Source organism: Rhinolophus hipposideros, assembly GCF_964194185.1.
Source record: "Rhinolophus hipposideros genome assembly, chromosome: 23".
Classification (NCBI taxonomy): domain Eukaryota; kingdom Metazoa; phylum Chordata; class Mammalia; order Chiroptera; family Rhinolophidae; genus Rhinolophus; species Rhinolophus hipposideros.
In genome coordinates this window covers 5,239,017-5,258,158 of record NC_138069.1, presented here as the reverse complement: position 1 = coordinate 5,258,158, position 19,142 = coordinate 5,239,017, and the positions used below count along the sequence as shown (strand labels likewise).

At 43.9% G+C, this 19,142-nt stretch overlaps 1 protein-coding gene across 2 annotated transcripts; it reads left to right on the top strand.

Moving 5' to 3' along the window:
- The first annotated feature begins 56 nt into the window (after positions 1-56).
- Positions 57-18,472, top strand: LOC308491763 (uncharacterized protein). Of its 2 annotated transcripts, none has more exons than XM_081035780.1 (5): positions 57-229; positions 1,198-1,283; positions 3,749-3,875; positions 4,587-4,682; positions 16,626-18,472. In XM_081035780.1, the coding sequence occupies exons 2-5, from the start codon at positions 1,251-1,253 to the stop codon at positions 18,188-18,190; spliced, it is 1,821 nt and encodes a 606-aa protein (XP_080891906.1). In that variant the 5' UTR covers positions 57-229; positions 1,198-1,250; the 3' UTR covers positions 18,191-18,472. The 2 variants fall into 2 exon arrangements, with proteins under 2 accessions (XP_080891906.1, XP_080891905.1); XM_081035779.1 differs by having other exon boundaries at positions 83-413.
- Positions 18,473-19,142: the final 670 nt, after the last annotated feature.

Sequence of the window (19,142 nt, the reverse complement as noted above, 5' to 3'; positions counted from 1 at the left end):
CATTTCCCAGCAGCATTAGCGGCCACCTCTAACCCGCCCCCTGCCCTGCCCCTCCCGGGCCTGCGTGGGGCGCCGGGCTTTTGCCGCCGGAGTGAGTGGTTTTTGGGCCTGAGCGCAGGCGGAGTTCAGACTCGAGGCTGCTGCCCCGCAGGGGCAGTTCTGGAGCCTCTCACCTGAGGAGCGCGGCCGGCGGAGGCACGGCCCCCGGAACCCCCGCGGCCTGGGCGAGGTGAACGGCGGAGTGTCGGCGGGGCGCGGCCAGGAGGGCTGGGGCTTCGAGAAGATGCGGGGCACAGGCCCGAGAGACGCGGGCTGGGCCTTTGTGGGCGCGGGCGGGCTAAGGGCCGGGCACGCGGGCTCTGTCCGCCTCCCTCCCACGACCCGCCCCGCAGACGTGCGGCCGAACGCGGCAGGTGGGGCATTGGGTCTCCACGGGCCCCAGGCCCCAGCCACCCCCTTCCCGACCGTCCCCCGCGCGCTACCTGCCCACGCCTGCCGGCGTTTGAATTAGCTACCGGCTGTCAGTGAACGTGAGGAAATGTATTTCCTCCGCACACGGTCGCCACTGCCCTCCGGGGTGGCCGGCGTCACGATCTGTTTTCCGCGAGGAGTGAATCGCTGGTGGTTCCCCCCAATGGCAGCGCTAACACTGGACCCAGGTCTGGTGTATGAGCCCATTCGTCAGACCCACTCCCCGCCAGAGGAAAGCTGGTGTTTACCCTTTTCGAAGCAGTTTTCTCCAAATAGTTGGAAATTGATTTTTTTGACAGGAGAGGGAGGAACGGGTGGGACAATCTTGTGGAGAAATGTCGCGCGCATGCAGTGGGTGAGGTTAGAAAGGACTCTCGGGAGCGCGCCCACTCTGCGCTCAGTCTCCTGATCTGTAGAATGGGGGTGCTGACAGTGCCAGCAGTGCTGTGCGACTGAACGATGTGGGCGGTGTCTGGCTCCGTGAGTCGCCCCGTCTGCCGCTGCTGGAGTCCCAGGTCCTCTTGCTCTGAGCCAGGGGAAGGGTTGGGGCCTGGACCGGGATGGCCCAGCCCTTCTCTCCGATCTCGTCTGCTCCTAACTCCTCCGACCTCCCTCTCTGAGGGCACGTGGCGTCGTTCTCGGGTGGTGTAAGGATTTGAGAGCTGGTGATTCTGAGGGGTGGAGAGGAGAAGGGGCTTCTCCCTCCCGGCTCCCTTTTTCTTTCAGATCTGCCTTCTGGAGACTGTGCCCGTCCTGGGGGAAGAGCCCAAAAAGAGGACATGGCTACTGAACAGGGGGAAGCAAGGTCTCAGGTAAGTTCATTGCATAGCGGGTCTTAGGGACAGGTGGTGTGTTTGTTTGTTTTCCCTCAAACTGAAGTTCTCTCCCCAACATGATCTCCAGGATTTGGAGCCCAAGTCCTTTTCCCTTTGAAGAGCCGGTCCACCTGGTGGTTGGTGGACTCTGTAGTGAAGGCTTGCCTTCCCCGCCCCATCCATGGCTAGTGTTTCCCTTTTCTTTTCCTAACAGACACTCTTTTATTCATTTAACTCAATTCACTGTGTGATTACTAATTTGACAGGTAAGATGCCACGAGTCTTATATCACTAGCGGACAAAACAAACTAACATCACACTTGGCACAGTTCCTTTCTGGCCCTGCCTTTTTGGCTCACCCATATCGCCTTCCCGACCCTTCGCAAGAATGCTTTTCTTTTTCTTTTCACATGATACCTTCTCCAGGCTTCTCCAACCTATAGGTTTTAGTTTTTTCTCCCTTTTAACTTTATGCATCATGTGCCTTAATTATACCACTCTCTTGAAAACTGATCTTCACCTGCCATTTATGTGTAGGAATGAGGAAGGGCCCCCATCTGGCGAGCCAGTGTGTGAACAAAGGTAGCCATGTTGGAAGGGATACACAGTTGGAGGTCTCTTGACTCTGAGTGCAGAGAGAAGACCCCTCGGGAAATGGCAGGGAGTGTTTCGTGGGCTATTGGTCCTGGAGAGGCAGTGTATACAGTGGTTAGGAAGTGGGGCTTTTGAGCCATACGGCCAGGTTTGAACTTGTGTTTTCCATTGACGTTTATGGGCCTTGAGCAAATAGCTCAGTTTCCTCATCTGTAAAATAGGAATAACAACAGTACCTAACTCATAGGTTAGGTGAGAGGATCACATGAGTTAGTGCGTGGAAAGTGTTTAGATCAGGGCTGGGCACAATATGTGATTGTTGAGGTAGCTGAATGATATTTTTGTAGTAATAACACTATTAATGTTGATAGATAGAAACTGCTATGCAGTGTTCCTAGGACCCAGAAAATACTTGCCTCATCTTCATCTAACCATAACAGGTAACAATCCTGGGGAACGTCCTGAGAGCTTTACCGTTGTTCTCACTCTCACAACAGCAGTTATTATCCCCATTTTACATGTGAGGAAACTGAGGCTCAAAGAGGTCAAGTAACCTGGATTCAAACCCAAGTGTGTGTGTGGCTTCTATGTTCATGGTCATCGTCGTCCAGCCATGGCTCTGGTGATCTTTCAGAACACAGGGCAGACCAACCACGTGGTACCAGGGCTCTTCCACACGCTGATGTCATCTTTTGGACACACAGAATGCGCTGGTGTTTGATCTGAGGCTATGGCCAGGCCTCCCTTTGCATATTTGGTTGTTTTATGCTGAGGCTTTCCCACTCCATTCCAACAGAGCCAAGTTGCTCTCTTGCCCAGAATCGCCTCCATCCCGTGTGTCAGTGAATCCCGTACTTGCTAACCATTCTTGCTAATCTCCCCTGCTGCCCATTTGTCGGTACTGCATGGACCTGTGTGTAAAAGTCACTGACAGGACCTTTAAGACCAGACAGCATATACCAAGGACTGGCTTAAAAGAAAACTTTAATTACTGTCCCGCCATCTGCCACTAATGAATTATGTGACCTGGAGTCTTGACTGCCCTGGATCTTGTATTGCTCTAAAATGAGGACTGAACGGGGAGATGGTATGCAGTACTGTCCAGCTACACTTTTCTTTCATTGTTCAAATAGTTCATGTGTTTTTTTCTCTACCAATTGGATTGTAAATTCTTTGAGAGCAAATATCATTTCTTGTATTCTTCCCCCATATGCAAATAATTTAATGCCTTTTCTTATAAAGTATCGCATGATTATGGTAAAAATTTTAGAGTATAAAATATGATGTGTATGTATATATATATGTGTGTCCATATATATTTATGTTCTTAGATTTAAATATGTATGTGTATATGTGTGTGTATACATATGTATTTGTGTGTACATTTTTTTATATATATACAGAAAAAGTAGTATCATCCTTAACCCCACCAGCTAGAGATAGCCACTGTCAATCCTTTGTTACACATTTCTCAGCATCAATTTCTATGTACGTGTATAATTTTTTTTCAAAAATGGGAACAAACTACACACCAATACAGAACCTGCTTTCTGTTTTTAATGCTATCATGGATGTCTTTTTAAGTCAACAAATATTATCAGATGTCATCAAAAGATTATTCTAAGTAACACTCCCACTAATGGCCTCCACACATCTCGTAAAGTGGTTAACTCAGTGCCTGGTTCATATTTCATGCTGCTCAGTATATATTTGTCACTGGTTGATTGTTCATTGAACAAATGACCTGGAACCTTCAGAACCTAGGACAATATCAGAAGCATATCATGGTAGCCTGTCTAACTCCCCACTGCCGCTACCTTCACTCTGATGGGTGGTGCTGCATGAGCTGGGATGGCTTGTCTTTACAGGTGTCGGTGACGTTTGAGGATGTAGCTGTGCTCTTTACGCGGGATGAGTGGAGAAAGCTGCGTCCTTTTCAGAGAAACTTGTACCAGGATGTGATGCTGGAGAACTACAGTAACCTGGTCTCATTGGGTAGGAAAACTTTGCTATAGATACAGAATTCAGAAAAGGGCGTAACTCTGCATCACTCCCCCGTGGGTCATCAGAAACTTTAGCTGAGTTTTGTCGTAGGATTGTGCAAATTGGATCTCCGTAAATAAATATTAAAAACCGTTTCCCCTTCTAAGTGTGGAATTGCCCCGTGGATGGGACAGTCTTCACAGTTGCACTTTAGAAACCCCCTTATAGTTCAGGCATCATTTTCCCACCATGACTGTTCTGTGGTTTGTTTGCTCACCTCTCAGTAGAGCGTGCCTCTGCCTTCTTCATTGACCTACCACTTGCCAGTTCTCTCTCTAGCCAGATGGACATTGTACAATCCATCACTGAAAGGGAGTGAGATAGTGTTTTCTCATTTTAAACAAGCTACTTGGTACATAATCCTATTCATAGGTACCTGTTTACAAATTTTAATTCAGTCTGTATGTCTAGCATATTTTGTCTTCTGTAGAAAGCTCTATTAATCAAGCTGCATGTTTATCATATTTCTGTAATATACAACTAATTATTATATAGTCATGTCCTACAAGTTGCTTCCTTTTCCTTAACACCCCTCACATCGTAGGGGCATGACTTGCAAACCCCACAGGGGCTTTTCGTACCTTCCCCTGAGTTTCCCACTCAGGTCTGGGATACCTCTTTGTGTCCAGACAAAACCAAATCTTTTTTTTTTCCTGTGAGCAGGACTCCCATTTTCCAAACCCAAAGTGATCTCCCTGTTGCAGCAAGGAGAAGCGCCCTGGAAGGTGGAGGAAGGCAGTCTGGGAGGTTCCTGGCCAGGTGAGTGGACACTGAGGGCCGAGAGCCGCTGCCAGCAAGGGTCTGCTTAGTAAGTAGACGGGCGGCTTGGAGAGGTTGGCCGGGAAAGTTCTTCCCGGGTTCTCGGTCCTCAGGAAATGGTGGAGAAGGGGGCACTAAGGACCCCTGACACAAGCTTCTCTTTTTCTCTGGTAGTCACTTCACAGATGAATCTCTCAGGATCTCTCTTCTTGTTCTTTCCTGTTGTTTCAGAGGAGTGCTATGTTCTCACACATTCATTCAGCAAACATGATTTATTTAAGGAATTGCAAATATGCATTCTGACTGACGCTCAGGGTATGTACATGGGGAAAGAAGGAAACAAGAAAGGAAAGACTTTTAGAAAAGTAAGTGAGGGCCACATTTAAAGTGCGTTGGGGCAGTTCTTAGAGATGTGAACTGTACGATGGGTGACTGCAAATTGTTAAAGTATTTTAAGTGTAAGAATTATGTGGTCCTTGATATTTTAGAACAATTGGTCTGAATGAGAAACAGTTTAAACGCCTATCCGTAAAGGCACAGCTGAAGAGGCTGTGGCCTGCCCCTAGTCTGGCACACAGCACCGCGGTCAGAAAGAGCATTGACGAGCCCAGGCTCTCTCCGAGGCTTGTTAAGGACTAAAGCAAGTTCTGGAGCATTATTACCATGTATCCCCATCTATGTTTAAAGAAATCACATGGGTGTTTGTCTACGAGTATAATACGCATGTGAGTGCAGAGAGAAAGGTTAGGGGCACAGCTTAGCTAGTACCATTAGTTACGTTTGGAATGGAATGGAGAATGAGCGGGGGGGAGGGACTGTATTTACATGTAAGCTTTTACTTTTGCACAAGGAGAATAATTCATGAACTCCTTAGTTGAATTTAATAAGAATGATCACTTTTGAAGCATCACTGGATAGTTCTAAAGTGAAACCAAACTAGATGTGGGAAGTTTGTGGAGATCACTGCATAATGTAGGCACGATGTGACTAGGCCTGGAGAAGGCACGTGCAGTGGGGTTCAGGGGTGGGGTCCTTGTTAAGGGCATAGGGTGAGTTCAGTGTGGGATGGGTTTCACTTGAGAGGTGAGTGAAATACTCTGGTGGAGATCGCTGGGGACAGTGTATAAGGTCTGCGGGGTTGGAACGCAGGGGAGGTCAGGGAGCCATCGGTACAAAGGTGGCATTTGAAGCCTTGAGCTGACCAGGTGAGGACTCAGGAAACTTCAGCATTTAGGAAGTGGATTAAGAAGAATCGGGAGAGAAACGGGAGAGGCGGCTATGGTGGAAGATGGCGACAGAAAAACACAGGTCTGGCCCTGGTGGAGCTCACAGTCAGGTGGGGAGGGAGACAAGTGGTCATGAACTGTGGAATGACAGGTTCAAAGTGCTGTGAGAACTAGACCGGCAGGGGGCTGTCGGCAGAGACTCCCCTGATGGAACCGAGAAAGGGGGAGGTACTCCAGACTTGGGAAAGGGCACGTGTGACATCTAAGGCAGCCAGCCTGTGCGGACAGAGGAGAGAGGAGCAGGGACGATCCTGCTGAGCAGGGGGTGGTCTGTGTCGGAGGGGCAGGCACAGCCCCTGAGGAGTGGCCAAGCCGCAGGCCACAGGCCACAGGCCCAGGTTTATATTCTGCAAAGATCAGCCTGCAGCCAGTGTGGAGCCTGTTAGCGTGGAAGTGGGAGGACTTGTCCAAGGCTGTTGTCAGGTCCAGACGAGTCGGTGATGGCCTCCCACAAGGACCTGGGACAGGCTGTCTCGATTCCCAAAGCCTCTATGTCCAGGAAGTTTCTTCCCTCTGTGAGTTGAGATTTTTTTGATGAGGCAGCCACACTTGTCTTTCTTCCTGTCTTTGTAACTGTCGTTTGGGAGAAATACACTCATTTGGTGGAAACTGGTGGAGGCCACCACACAGTCAATGATGGAGTGCTGGCGTCAGGGAACCAGTTTTGCGTTAGGGGGTGCAGTCCCGCGGTCGGTGTGGGCTGAGCACGGCTGAAGGATCAGAGGAGGAGACAGAATCCCTTCCCCACATCCCGGAGCCTTTGCTGGCCGAGGGAGTGTCTCTTCCCGAGTGACTGTGTATTAGCTGGATTGACTGGAGTAGCGGGTATGAGTCCACAGCTGTCAGAGAGACACTGCAGCCTCCCGGCGATGGGGTCCTCAGTTCGCCCGTCTCAGGTTTGGGAAGACTTGAAGGAACAGTGAGTGGGTGCTGAAGGAAGTAAGGCCATCAGAGCGAGCAGAATGTGCGCTTCTCTGGATGGGGCGAGCCTCCTCTCTTCCCTCCAAGATGAAAATCAGATGGGGTGTCCTGGGAGTCTGACGTGTGGTTTTGCCTGTCCTGCACCCCGGTGAGTCTCCATCTGCCTGGATTAAAGCGGCCTCAGAATAGCTCCCTTCCTGGGAGACCGGGTGAAGGACCCGGTGTTCTGGGAAGCACCTCAGGGCATTTCCTCTAGACCAGAACCAAAGCCTACCCTTCAAACAGCCGGTGCTGGACAAGCTTGTGTCCAGGGTGGAACTCCTAGAACCTCTAGATGCCTCAAAACGTACTAAAACAATGATTTCTACCTCAAAACAATTCATAGATAGCAAAAGTAAAACCAAAAAGAAAAACAAACTGTCGTCCGCGGGTGTGTACGTTTTAAATTGAGAGATGGGAGGAGATGGCTCAGAGGGTATGTGTCGCGTCAGAACCTCTTGCCTAAGAAATGTGCCCAAAGTTTAATCACTGAGGTTGTGCTCTTCTGGAAGTGTTGTAATAGGAGTAATGTGATTAAACCAACTTGTACATCTCATAAGTTTGCTATATACTCAAATGTGGACATCTTGAAATCTAAAATTTTAAATCCAGGGATGGCCTAGGTAAACCATCACCTCCAATGAAAGTGTTGCCTTATCTTTTTCTCTTCCTGTGTCATTTAATGCAGGAAGGCATGTGGGCGGACTGAACCTGTGCAGGATGGTCAGCTTGAGGGGTCAGGGGGCTGCCTTCCACTCACCCAGATTTGCTGCTGGGGCTGCTGTGCACAGAGAGCGGGGCGTTGTTTTCTAATTTGCACAAAGGTGCTGTCTGTCAGGGTTAGCAGTCTGGTGAACTTGCATGCAGTGGTTTAACGAGTGAATTCCTTACGTGGGGAAAGGGGGACCCAATGCTCCACTTTGTGATAATGAGTTTGTTAGTCTCGTTTTTGTCCCCTGCCCTCCCCAACAAAGATCCTGTGTGGGCTCTGCACCCACCCTCCTGCCACCAAAATCCACTGTCCTTGGAGCTGCCAGAATGATCCAGTTAAAATGTAAATCAGGTTGTGTCACTTCCAGTGCTTCCAGCTCACAGCACAGTCCAGTCCTCAGAGAGGCCTTCAGAGTCCACACGGTCCTGCCCCGACTGCCTCTTCACCGTCACCTCCCTCCGCTCTGCCCTTTACTCGAGGACTCCAGTCACTCTGGCCACCTTGCCGTTCATGGGGCAGGCCCAGCAGGCTCCCGCTTCAGGGCCCGTTCTTCCGGATGGATGGATGGATGGATGGACGGACGGACGGCCACGAGCCCACGTGACTCACTTCCTCGTGGTGCTGCCCAGATGGTACTTTCTTGAAGGCACAACTCCTATAAACACAGCCCTCCGTCCTCCACATTCATCCCCTCACCATGCTTTGTTTTCCATAATAGTATATGTTTGTTTATTGTCTGTCTCTTTCTCGAATTGTGAACTCCCTTGTGCTGGGTTGTGTGTGTCGTTTGTTCCCATTCCCCCAGTACTGAAAACAGTGCCAGGTCAGAGCAGACTTCCAGTTAATGATGCCTGAATGATTTGGCTAGGTCAGTGATGATGGAGACAGAAAGAAGGGAACCGGTTTCAGAGATGTTTGGGAGATAAAAGCAGCAGGACTTGGAAGTGGATTAGATATGGAAGATAAAGGAGATGGAGTTCTCAAGGATGCTTGCTGGGTTTGTGGCTTGTTCTGGGATGGACAGAGCTAGCGTTCGCGGAGGTATGGTACTGGAAGATCAGATTTGGCGAATGATATCAATTTAGTTTTGGATGAATTGTATTCAGTTGTCTTTGGTTGACCCAGTTATCTAAGTGGAGGTATCAAGTAGCCTCCTGATTTGGAGTACCACCCCCATAATACAGACTGGATATGCAATGTGAATCTGGGAGACCCTGGTCAATATAGACTACTTGAAAAAATGGTTGATTTTGAGTTATCTTATGGAGCCAGAGTACAATAAGAGCACGAAAAAAGCCTCTGACTCGGTTTTGAGGAACTCTGGCATTTTGTGGCCAGGGAGAGAGAAACGACGCTGTAGGGAAGACACGTGGAGGTGTATGATCGGGGGAAACTCAGGAGAGACTGGTGCATTGAAGTCAAGGCTCTTAACAGGATGGCATCAGTAGAAGGGGAGAAGTAGATGTTTCTGAGACATGTTTCGATGGTAAAATAAACAACTCTTGGTAACTGATCAGCTGAGTGGGCTGAGGGAGAGGTGTTAAAGATGCCTCTTAATGTTTTGATTCAGAAGCGGTGTCATTTACAGAGACAAGGGGGTTATACAGGTTGGAGGGAATAATGAATTCAGTTTTGGGCATGTGGAATTTGAGGTGTCTTGGAGACATCCAACTTGCTATTTGGGTACAGAGAGTAGAGAAGCCAGGCCTAGGGGGTGTGTTTGCAATTGAAGCTGGTCTGTGGAAGTGAGAAGAATTGGGGGCCTAGTACTAACCCCTAAGGAACCCCAAGGACTAAAGGTCAGGTGGCGAGAAATAAGTGCACAGAGGAGACTGAAGCTGGTGGAAAACGAAAAGAATATGGAGGACCGCTTGGGGTCACTGTAGCTGAGGAAGGAAGCATCTGGAGGAAAACGAGTGGTGACTATCAGATGCTACTGAGCAGCCCGTTAGGTGAGAACCGGAGCAGCTTGCCTTCACCACCTGGAGGTCAGAGTTGCTGTAGCGAGGGTAGCGCTGAGGACAGAAGCCAGAGTGGAGCCAACGAGGGTGAGTGAGCGGGAGGAAATGACCAGGTGTAGGATACCAGGGAAAATTGGTATGAAGAAGAGGCAGCAGCAGCAGCTGGACGAGCTCTTCTCTGCATTTATAAATATTTCTCTGTATGCTTTTTTCCTTTGTCCACTCCAGTTACAGAATACAACACATTGTTTTCCCCCTTTCCCTTAGTATTTACTGAAACTTTTTCCATGCCAGTATAGAGAGAGCTTTTTCACTCTGGGGAGGAGGGAACCGTGGGTAGCCTCTCTCTTTGGCTGGGGGAAGAGGTGATTTGGTTATATGTGGCGTTGGATAATGTTAGCCCAGCAGGTCCAGTTAGGGCTAGAGTTTTATAAATGGTGTTGCTAATTAGCAATATAGGCATTGATTTAAAGCTATATCTTTATCACATATCCATGTAAAGTCCTGATGTTTTACAGTGAGAGTTAGCTTAATTGTCCATCAAAAGAATCTGGTTGAATAAACTGAGGCACATTCACTCTGGAATTCTTGGCAACTGTGGAAAGGAATGAGGAATACCTTAATTTATTATCTGTCTCTTCCTCTGAATCGTGAACTCCCTTGTACTAGGTTGTGTGTGTCATTTGTTCCCATTCCCCCAGTACTTAAAACAGTGCCAGGTCAGAGCAGGCTTCCAGTTAAATTCCACTACGGGGTGATCTCCAGAGTATATCAGTAAATGGAGAAAGGTGCAGAGTAGTGAGAAGAAAGGAGGAGATAGCAAGAAAGAAAAAGTGTGTATTTGCTTATATTTAAAAAAAAAAAGAAAGGAAGCAAAAAACAAATAATAAAAGCAGATCAGTAAATATGATTACCTTATATGGTGAAGGAAGAAAAAGGATGGAGAGAACAAGGATAGAATCTAGAATGTTTTATATGATATCTTATTTTATAATTTTGACTTTGGAACTATAAAAATATTTTATAGAATTATAAAACAAGATTAAATAAAAATGAAAAAGCATTCCATAAATATTGAAAGCAAAACGAAACAAATGATCCTAATTGTGTTTCAGGTTGGTGACTTAATCACATAGAAAAGAATTACTTCAAATTTCTTTATATCACACCAGTTTGAATAAGCATTCTTTGTGGTTTATGTCTGTGATATTGTGATTTATAATAAGAAATATATCTTTGGACTCCATCCCCACTTCTGGCACTGAGCTCCTTAAACCCTTGGAATGGCCCAGAACTACAAAGATGTCTTTTGTTATGTTAATGAGTGACTTGGACAGGACTGGCCAGAACCAATCATGTGACTACCGGGTTGGAATTTTCAATCCCACCCCAGTATCTGCTGGAAGGGGAGACGGGCCGTAAGTTGAATCAATCACCTGTGATTCGTGATTTCATCAATCATGTCTGTGTAATGAAGCCTCTCTAACATCCCAAAGGATGGGGTTCTGAGAGCTTCTGGGTTGGTGAACACATGGAGATTTGGGGAGAAGGGTGCGCTCAGAGCATGGAAGCTGCAGGTCCTTTCCCCATTCCCTGCCCTATGCATCTCTTCCATCTGGCTCTTCCTTAGTTACATCCTTTATAATAAACTGGGGATCTAGTAAGTAACATGTTTCTCTGAGTTCTGTGAGCTGCTCTAGCAAATAAATTGAACCCAAGGAGCGGGTTGTGGGAACCTTCAGTGTATAGCTGTTTGATAAGATGAAAACCTGAGCTTTCTACTGGCACCTGAAGGCGATGGGATCAGTCTTGTATGACCCAACGCTTTACCTGTGGATCTGTCACTGTCTCCAGGTAGACAGTGTCAGAATTGAGTTGAATTGTAGGACACCCAGCCGGTATCCGAGAATTACTTGGTATGGAACCACTGCCCCCAAAACACACAGTTTGAAATTGGGTGCCGAACTTCTAATACCTAATGGGCAAAAATAACTTCAAACAATAGTGTTGAATGTGGTGGGTATAATAAGAGTATGTGGTTATGTTTACAAATAGAGTTCTTATTTTTGAGAGTATTTTCTGAAATATTATAGATGAAATGATATAATACCTGAGATTTAGTTTAGCCTACTCTAATGGAAGAGATGTAGGGGTTTGTATGAATGTGCTCAGCTCCTGTAATAAAGTACCACCAGCTGTGTGGCTTAAACAACAGAAATTGATTGTCTCAGTTCTGGAAGCTAAAAGTCCAAAGTCAAGGTGTTGGCAGGGCCGTGCTCCCTCTGAGACTCTGGGGAGGATCTTTCCTTGTCGCGTGCCAGCTTCTGGTGGTGGCGCAGCCCTTGTTCTTGGCTTGCAGCTGCATCACTCCAGTCTCTGCTCCTGTTGCCACGTGGTGTTCTCCCTGTGTGTCTGCACGTGTTCCTCGCTCTTTGCATGCCCGTGTGCAAATGTCCCCTTTTTATAAGAACACCAGTCATGTTGGATTAGGACACACCCTAATGACCTCATTTTAACTTGATTAAATCTGCAAAGACACTATGTCCAAAAAGGGTCACTTTCTGTGTTCCTGGAAGTTAGGACTTCAACATATCCTTTTTGGGTGACAGTGCAACCCATCACAAGGTAATAGATAAGACAGTGTTAGTGATTGTTGAAGCTGACTTGCAGATTCATTGTACAGTTCACTCTACTTTTGTGTATGCTAAACCATTTTCCGTAATAAAAGCTTAAAAAATTAGAATTACCAACAACAAAATTTCTAAAACGCCTTTTTTCTTTTCTAGCCACACAAACATTGTGGAGAGTGTTTACAAATGTGTAGCCCTACCTCCTGTGACGGTGTGCTGTAGAATTCCCAGCAGGTAGCTCCCTCAGGGCTCTGACTGAACAATCTTGTGAGACTACAAACGCGTATGGCATTTTTATAGGAATAATTTTGAACCTGACCAAGTACAGGAGAAAGTGGGGAGGGACACTTTAGGAAACAAGTCTGGAAAGCTGTCTTGGGTTCAGAGATTTTGATGCTTCCTTCAGCCCTCACACTACCCCTCCATCTAGTCTATCCTGGGATTCTTTGATGGGATCCTTTGAAATCCCATCTTCGATGTTTCTTCTGAAATACACTAACCACCACCTGTATCCCTTCCCTGCTTGCACCCTCCACTATCTAAGGATTTGGATGATGTTTTTAGCTCACATTCACATCCATTTCTACCTGTGTTTTTGTTGTACAAATTATCATATTGTGATGTGATTGCCCATTTTTCCTTTGTCTCTAATGCCAAACTATAAACTCCTTGAAGAAGTCATCTGTTTCTTCTCATTCCTGGCTCCAGGATGTCTTTTGGATCACCAGTATGCCCAGGATAGAGCCTGGCACTCTGTAGGTGCTTTTAAAATATTTGATGAATGAATAAGGAGCAATCAGTGCTTTTTGAAATAATAAGAGGAATTTTATGCAAGTAAGAGAGAGAAATCCGGTGGGAAATACTACTGGAAAGGTGAGAAATAGAGGTCACAGATTCAAATGGACGGTCTTCAGCAATAGTCACTACGTAGCAAGGAGATCCTGAGTTGGGATGTGTTCGTGATGGTTGTTAGAGACCTTAGTGAGGGGGTTTAAAAGAAGTTGATGGCTGACTGGACTTGGAATACAGGGGAGAGAAGGTTCTGAGATGAAACCAAGAATTTATGGCAAAGTAACTGAAAAGACTATGATGTGATTCTGACCTGTGAAACAGAAAAAAAGGTTTGTAAAGGAATTCACTGAGTTCAGGTTTGGACAGGTTGAATTTGAAAAGAAAGATACTCAAATGGAAAGTCTGGCAGGCAGTTGGAAGTACCTCCACACTATCCTGAGAAAAGTCAGGTAGTCATTTGCATAGGAGGTATGGGAATGGATGAGAGCATCTCGGGAGAGAGGGTTGAACAGAGACTCTCAGAGTGTCATAAAAGCCAAGGGGACGTACACCTAATGACAGGAACGAGTCAGGGTGGTGTCATGAGCAAGAACATTGTGGCTCCTAAACTTCTGACCTAAGTCTTAGCCTTGTTCATGAGGTAGCTCCAACGCAGGCTTATTCTGGAGCAAAAGTTAAAGTGCACCTCAGGAGACAGAGCTGAAGGCCCATAGAAACTAAGCAGATTATAAGGAACAATTAGGATATTCACAGCCTAGGACTTGGTGCTTCAGTGGGAAACACAAATTCAGAACCAAGGCATTGGCACTTGAAAGTAGAGCTGAGATGAGTTTCCCAGTGTTGGTGTGGACCTCTGTAGCTATAATCACTTCCATTAAAAAATAAAAACTCTCCATGTCCTATTTTTCTATTCTGCTTTAAACAAAACTTTGCAAAAAGCGTTTCTATACTTGATGTTCCTATTTTCTTACCTCCCATTGTGTCTTCCGTGTATTCCAGTGGGGCTTTCTTCCTTACTATTCCACAAAAAGCACAGTTATTGAATCCCAAACAGTCTCCATCTCGCCACAATTAGGTTTAAGTTTTCAGTTCTCAGATTATTTGCCAAAGTTGATCACTCGTGCCTCCCTGAAGTACTTTTTCCCTTTGTCATCTAGAACACCATACTCTTCTGATTTTCTTCCTTTTCTGGACTTCTAGTGTTGTAGTGCCTGAGTAACTTCTTTTAGTTTTTTTTTTTGTGTGTGTGGGGGGGGAGAAGGGGAACAAGACTTTATGGGGGAACCGTGTGTACTTCCAGGACTTTTTCCCAAGTCAAGTTGTTGTCCTTTCAATCGTAGTTGTGGAGGACATAGTTCGACTCCAGGTTGAGTTGCTGTTGTTAATTGCAGAAGGCACAGCCCACCATCCCTTGTGGGATTCGAGGAGTTGAACTGGCAACCTTGTGGTTGAGAGCCCACTGGCCCATGTGGGAATCGAACCGGCAACCTTCGGCGTTAGGAGCATGGAGCTCCAACTGTCTGAGCCACCGGGCCAGTCCCTCTTTCAGTTCTTCAGCTTTAAATAAAACTTAGCTACAGAAGACTCCCAAATACCTAACTGTAATTTGGACTTTTTCCCAGATTTCCAAAATAATATCTACAGCTGACTGTTTCAGTATCTTCCTTCAGTATCTAGCAGGCATCTCAGCCATAACAAACGTGTCGGAAACAGATTGCCCCTCACACTCACCCTTTTCTTCATCTTCCCCTTCTCAGTAACATTACAGCATTCATCATTTTCAGGCTAGAAACCTAGGAGTGACTAGGTTTTTTTATTCCTTGTCAGCACCCCACTTAGGTAACTGTGCCCAAATACTCAGAGCTCTAGTAAAGGTGTTGGTCACAAAACTGCAGTCTTTACATACAGGCCTAAGGCAGGTCTCTAACTTGACTTTATTACAAGCTAGAATCCAAATTGCAGACTCTTACTGTCTTCTTCCCAGCACATATACTAAACCTAGAACCAGTGACTCATATCCACAGGGGAAAGTACCCCATTTTTGTGAATGCCTCCTATACTTTTACCGAAATAAATATGCTGAAATTTGATTATTTAATGTATCAAGACTTAGATGGAGAAGGAGCTAGGAAGATGTTGTATAGAAAGTAAAAAACTCCTCTTTCCCTTACAATAAATAGTAAAGAGATGGGTGCATACAAAATTAGTTGAGGAAGGTGTATATAGAGTAAAAAAAAAAAAAAAAATTCCAAACCCAGTTTTTAAATTGGGAGGAAAAAAGTTATCCATGCAGGAAACTGAGAAGTGAACACTGATAGGAAAAAAGAGAAAAGCAGAATAACTTGTGTTCACCAAGCAGAGGGAAAATGTACACAGGTGAGACAGTGAATGTCTGATAGGAATCTCAAATACAGTGAGATGCAAAGGAGCCCTTTAAATGGTTACCTCTTGCCAGGAGAAAATGCTAAACTGTACAACCATTCCCCTGGCAAAATTTAATATTCAATGAATTGTGTTCTTATCCACTTTTACTATTTATTGAATTCAATTCTGTTCTTTACCATTTTATCATGTTATTACTTTTTACCTTTTTAGATTTATGCCTATCTTATTGTTGATTTTTGAGTCATTTCTACCTTGCTTGCATAGCCTCTCATGCTTGATGCATGAGTAAGTCTGCCTTCCTAGCTTGTGACCTTTGGTTTCATGCCTACCTGTGATCCCTCTGAGATTAATTCAATAATGTCTTCCTGTTTGAACTGACCCTGAAACTCTCCCATCTGTTCTGTAAGGCAACTTCTCCCACAGGTATTTGAATCGTGTGTATGTGTGTGTGTGTATGTGTGCAATTAATATATAAGTAATGGAGAATATATGACATTGTTTAAATTAGGAATATGTAAGTAAGAAAGATCAACAAAACATTTCACATATAATTTGGATGCCATCAGGAAGATCTATAGGTTAATAGGGCATGCTAATCTGCTTGTAAAGAAAACTTATGGGAGAAGAGGAAAATGAAATATATATTATATATATATATATATATATATTACACACACATATATATGTATAATTTTTTTAACACTGTGGTATGTGCTATAATAAGGAGAATGGACTATGGATGCTCAGAGTCAAGAAAGAAGCAACAAAGAGTTCATTTTTTAACTAAATCTGAAGGATATAAAGGAATTTGGCATGAGTGAAAAGGAGGAAGACTTTCCAGATCAGGAATAATTACATAAAGAAGATAAATGTCATGAAGAAAATTTAGGAGTCTATCATGGACTTTGAACTCTGATCCCAGACTACCTTTCCCAATTCATGCTCCTCTTTTCTCCATTCTCCATTCGTCAGTTTTCCTAGTCACTCTTATTTATACTTGCCCTCTTTAAATAGGTTTGCTTTATTTTTCTTACCATAGGATTTCAGCTGCTATCAATTATTTTTCTATACTGCTTAAATCTCCTAAATTTTTCCTCTTACTATTTTTGAGACAGACACCAAGACTTTTTAAATATCACCGTATTTATTTATTTTATACATTTTGTCTCAGCCAAATACTATATCATATGAAACATCTTCATTTTTCCCCCCTCCAGGATGGAAGAGCAGTCATAAAACCACAAAGGCAACTCAAACACAAGATTCTTCATTTCAGGAGCTGATAGGGAAAAGATCAAAAAGGAATGGACCCTGGGACTTCAAATCAGAAAAACCCTGCATATCTGAAGACAGATTAGAGAAAAAGCAGGAGAAAAAGGAAAGTGTTCAGATAGTGTCAGTCCCCCACAAAAAAATCCTTACTACGGAAAGAAAACATAGAAATACTGAATTTGGCCAAAACTTCAGCCCAAACTCAGTCCTCGTTAGGCAACAAATGGTTCCCAGAGAAAAAACACCACCAAAATGTGAAATACAAGCAAACAGCTTCAAACAGAATTTAAATTTACTTAATCAACCAAAAATCAACACAGCAGAGAAACGCTACAAATGTAGTCTGTGTGAGAAAACCTTTATTAACACGTCATCCCTTCGTAAACACGAGAAAAACCATAGTGGAGAGAAATTATTTAAATGTAAAGATTGTTCAAAAGCCTTTAACCAAAGTTCAGCTCTTATTCAACATCAAATAACCCATACTGGAGAGAAACCCTATGTATGTAAAGAATGCGGGAAAGCCTTTACTCTTAGTACATCCCTTTATAAACATCTAAGAACACATACTGTGGAGAAATCCTATAGATGTAAAGAATGTGGTAAATCTTTCAGTCGAAGGTCAGGCCTTTTTATACATCAAAAAATCCATGCTAGAGAAAACCCCTATAAATATAATCCAGGTAGGAAGGCGTCCAGTTGCAATACATCCCTCCCTGGATGTCAGAGAACTCATTCCAGAAAGAAGTCCTATTTATGTAATGAATGTGGCAACACCTTTAAGTCTAGTTCATCCCTTCGTTATCATCAGAGAATTCACACAGGAGAGAAACCTTTTAAATGTAGTGAATGTGGGAGAGCCTTCAGTCAGAGTGCCTCTCTTATTCAACATGAAAGAATTCACACTGGAGAAAAGCCCTATAGATGTAATGAATGTGGAAAAGGCTTCACTTCTATTTCACGCCTTAATAGACACCGAATAATTCATACTGGTGAGAAGTTTTATAATTGTAATGAATGTGGTAAAGCCTTAAGTTCTCACTCGACACTTATTATTCATGAGAGAATTCATACTGGAGAGAAACCATGTAAATGTAAAGTGTGTGGGAAAGCCTTCAGACAAAGTTCAGCTCTCATTCAACATCAGAGAATGCATACCGGAGAAAGACCCTATAAATGTAATGAATGTGGGAAAACATTCAGGTGTAACTCATCCCTTAGTAATCATCAGAGAATTCATACTGGAGAGAAACCATATCGATGTGAGGAATGTGGGATATCTTTTGGCCAAAGTTCGGCTCTTATTCAACATCGGAGGATTCATACTGGAGAGAAACCCTTTAAATGTAATACATGTGGGAAAACTTTTAGACAAAGCTCATCACGTATTGCCCATCAGAGAATTCATACTGGAGAGAAACCTTATGAATGTAATACCTGTGGGAAACTTTTCAATCACAGGTCATCTCTTACTAATCATTATAAAATTCATATTGAAGAGAACCCTTAGAAAGTAGATTCGCATGTGTGAAAGCCTTAAACCAAAGCTCATCAGAATACATGAGAATGATGTAATAAATGTAATGGATACAAAAAAAGCCTTTCTATAATTTAGTCATCAGATGTTAAATTCCAAGATAAATTTTGACTGTAATAGAGAATGAGGAAAATGGAAAGTGTTCATGTCTGTCATAAACTTTAAAATAATCTGAAATGAAGAATTCACAACTGGAGACATTGACTTGGGGCATTTGTAAAAATAAAAGAATTGTTTTATCTCTACAGCAGTGTATCCTAGATATCGTGATTGTCATAAACATCTGGGCCAGTGGTGTGTGCACTGCATTCCTCATATAAAAGACAAAAACTATAAACTGGTAATACTTTTTTACATAACTAACATTAGCATATAAAAGATGTGATCAAAGAAATCACACATTTTTGGAGAAAAGGACCAAATAAAAAATAAAAATGAATTGTAAACTACCTCTCAGCTTCTGAGGTGTGTCCTTTTCCTGACCCGATATCAAACTTTGTGCATGGGTTTTATTTTAAAATAGAAATAAAAGTCTGTTCTTCCTTTCTTCAACTAATTGCTGTTGAGAATTTTCTACCCAATTTCTAATTAATGTCCGAAATTTCTTTTTGTTCTGAATTTATGAAAGTATATGTGAGCTATATACGTGAGATTTCACCTTAGGCATGTTAAATAAGCCATCATTCCAAGTTTAAAGCTGTTAAATGTATATATTTAAATTCAATTCACAACAGAAGTTTACGAATCTTAAAAGAAGTTTAATGAATCTTAACATGTGCCAAAATACTGAAAGTACATCAATCATTTCATGAGGAAAAGTCTGTTTTTCTTATTTGGTTTTCTCTAGTGTCAAACACTTTCAGGAAGACAGAAGGAGTAATTATAAACAACTCAGTATTGTTTTGATTCCAATTTCGGGGTAGAT

What these genes read in the sequence shown, in the direction of transcription:
- LOC308491763 (XM_081035779.1), top strand. Translation starts at nt 284, where the DNA reads ATGCGGGGCACAGGCCCGAGAGACGCGGGCTGGGCCTTTGTGGGCGCG. An exon ending in AGGGGGAAGCAAGGTCTCAG is followed by an intron (nt 1,284 to 3,748) that starts GTAAGTTCATTG and finishes TTGTCTTTACAG; the next exon opens with GTGTCGGTGACGTTTGAGGA. An exon ending in CAGTAACCTGGTCTCATTGG is followed by an intron (nt 3,876 to 4,586) that starts GTAGGAAAACTT and finishes TCCTGTGAGCAG; the next exon opens with GACTCCCATTTTCCAAACCC.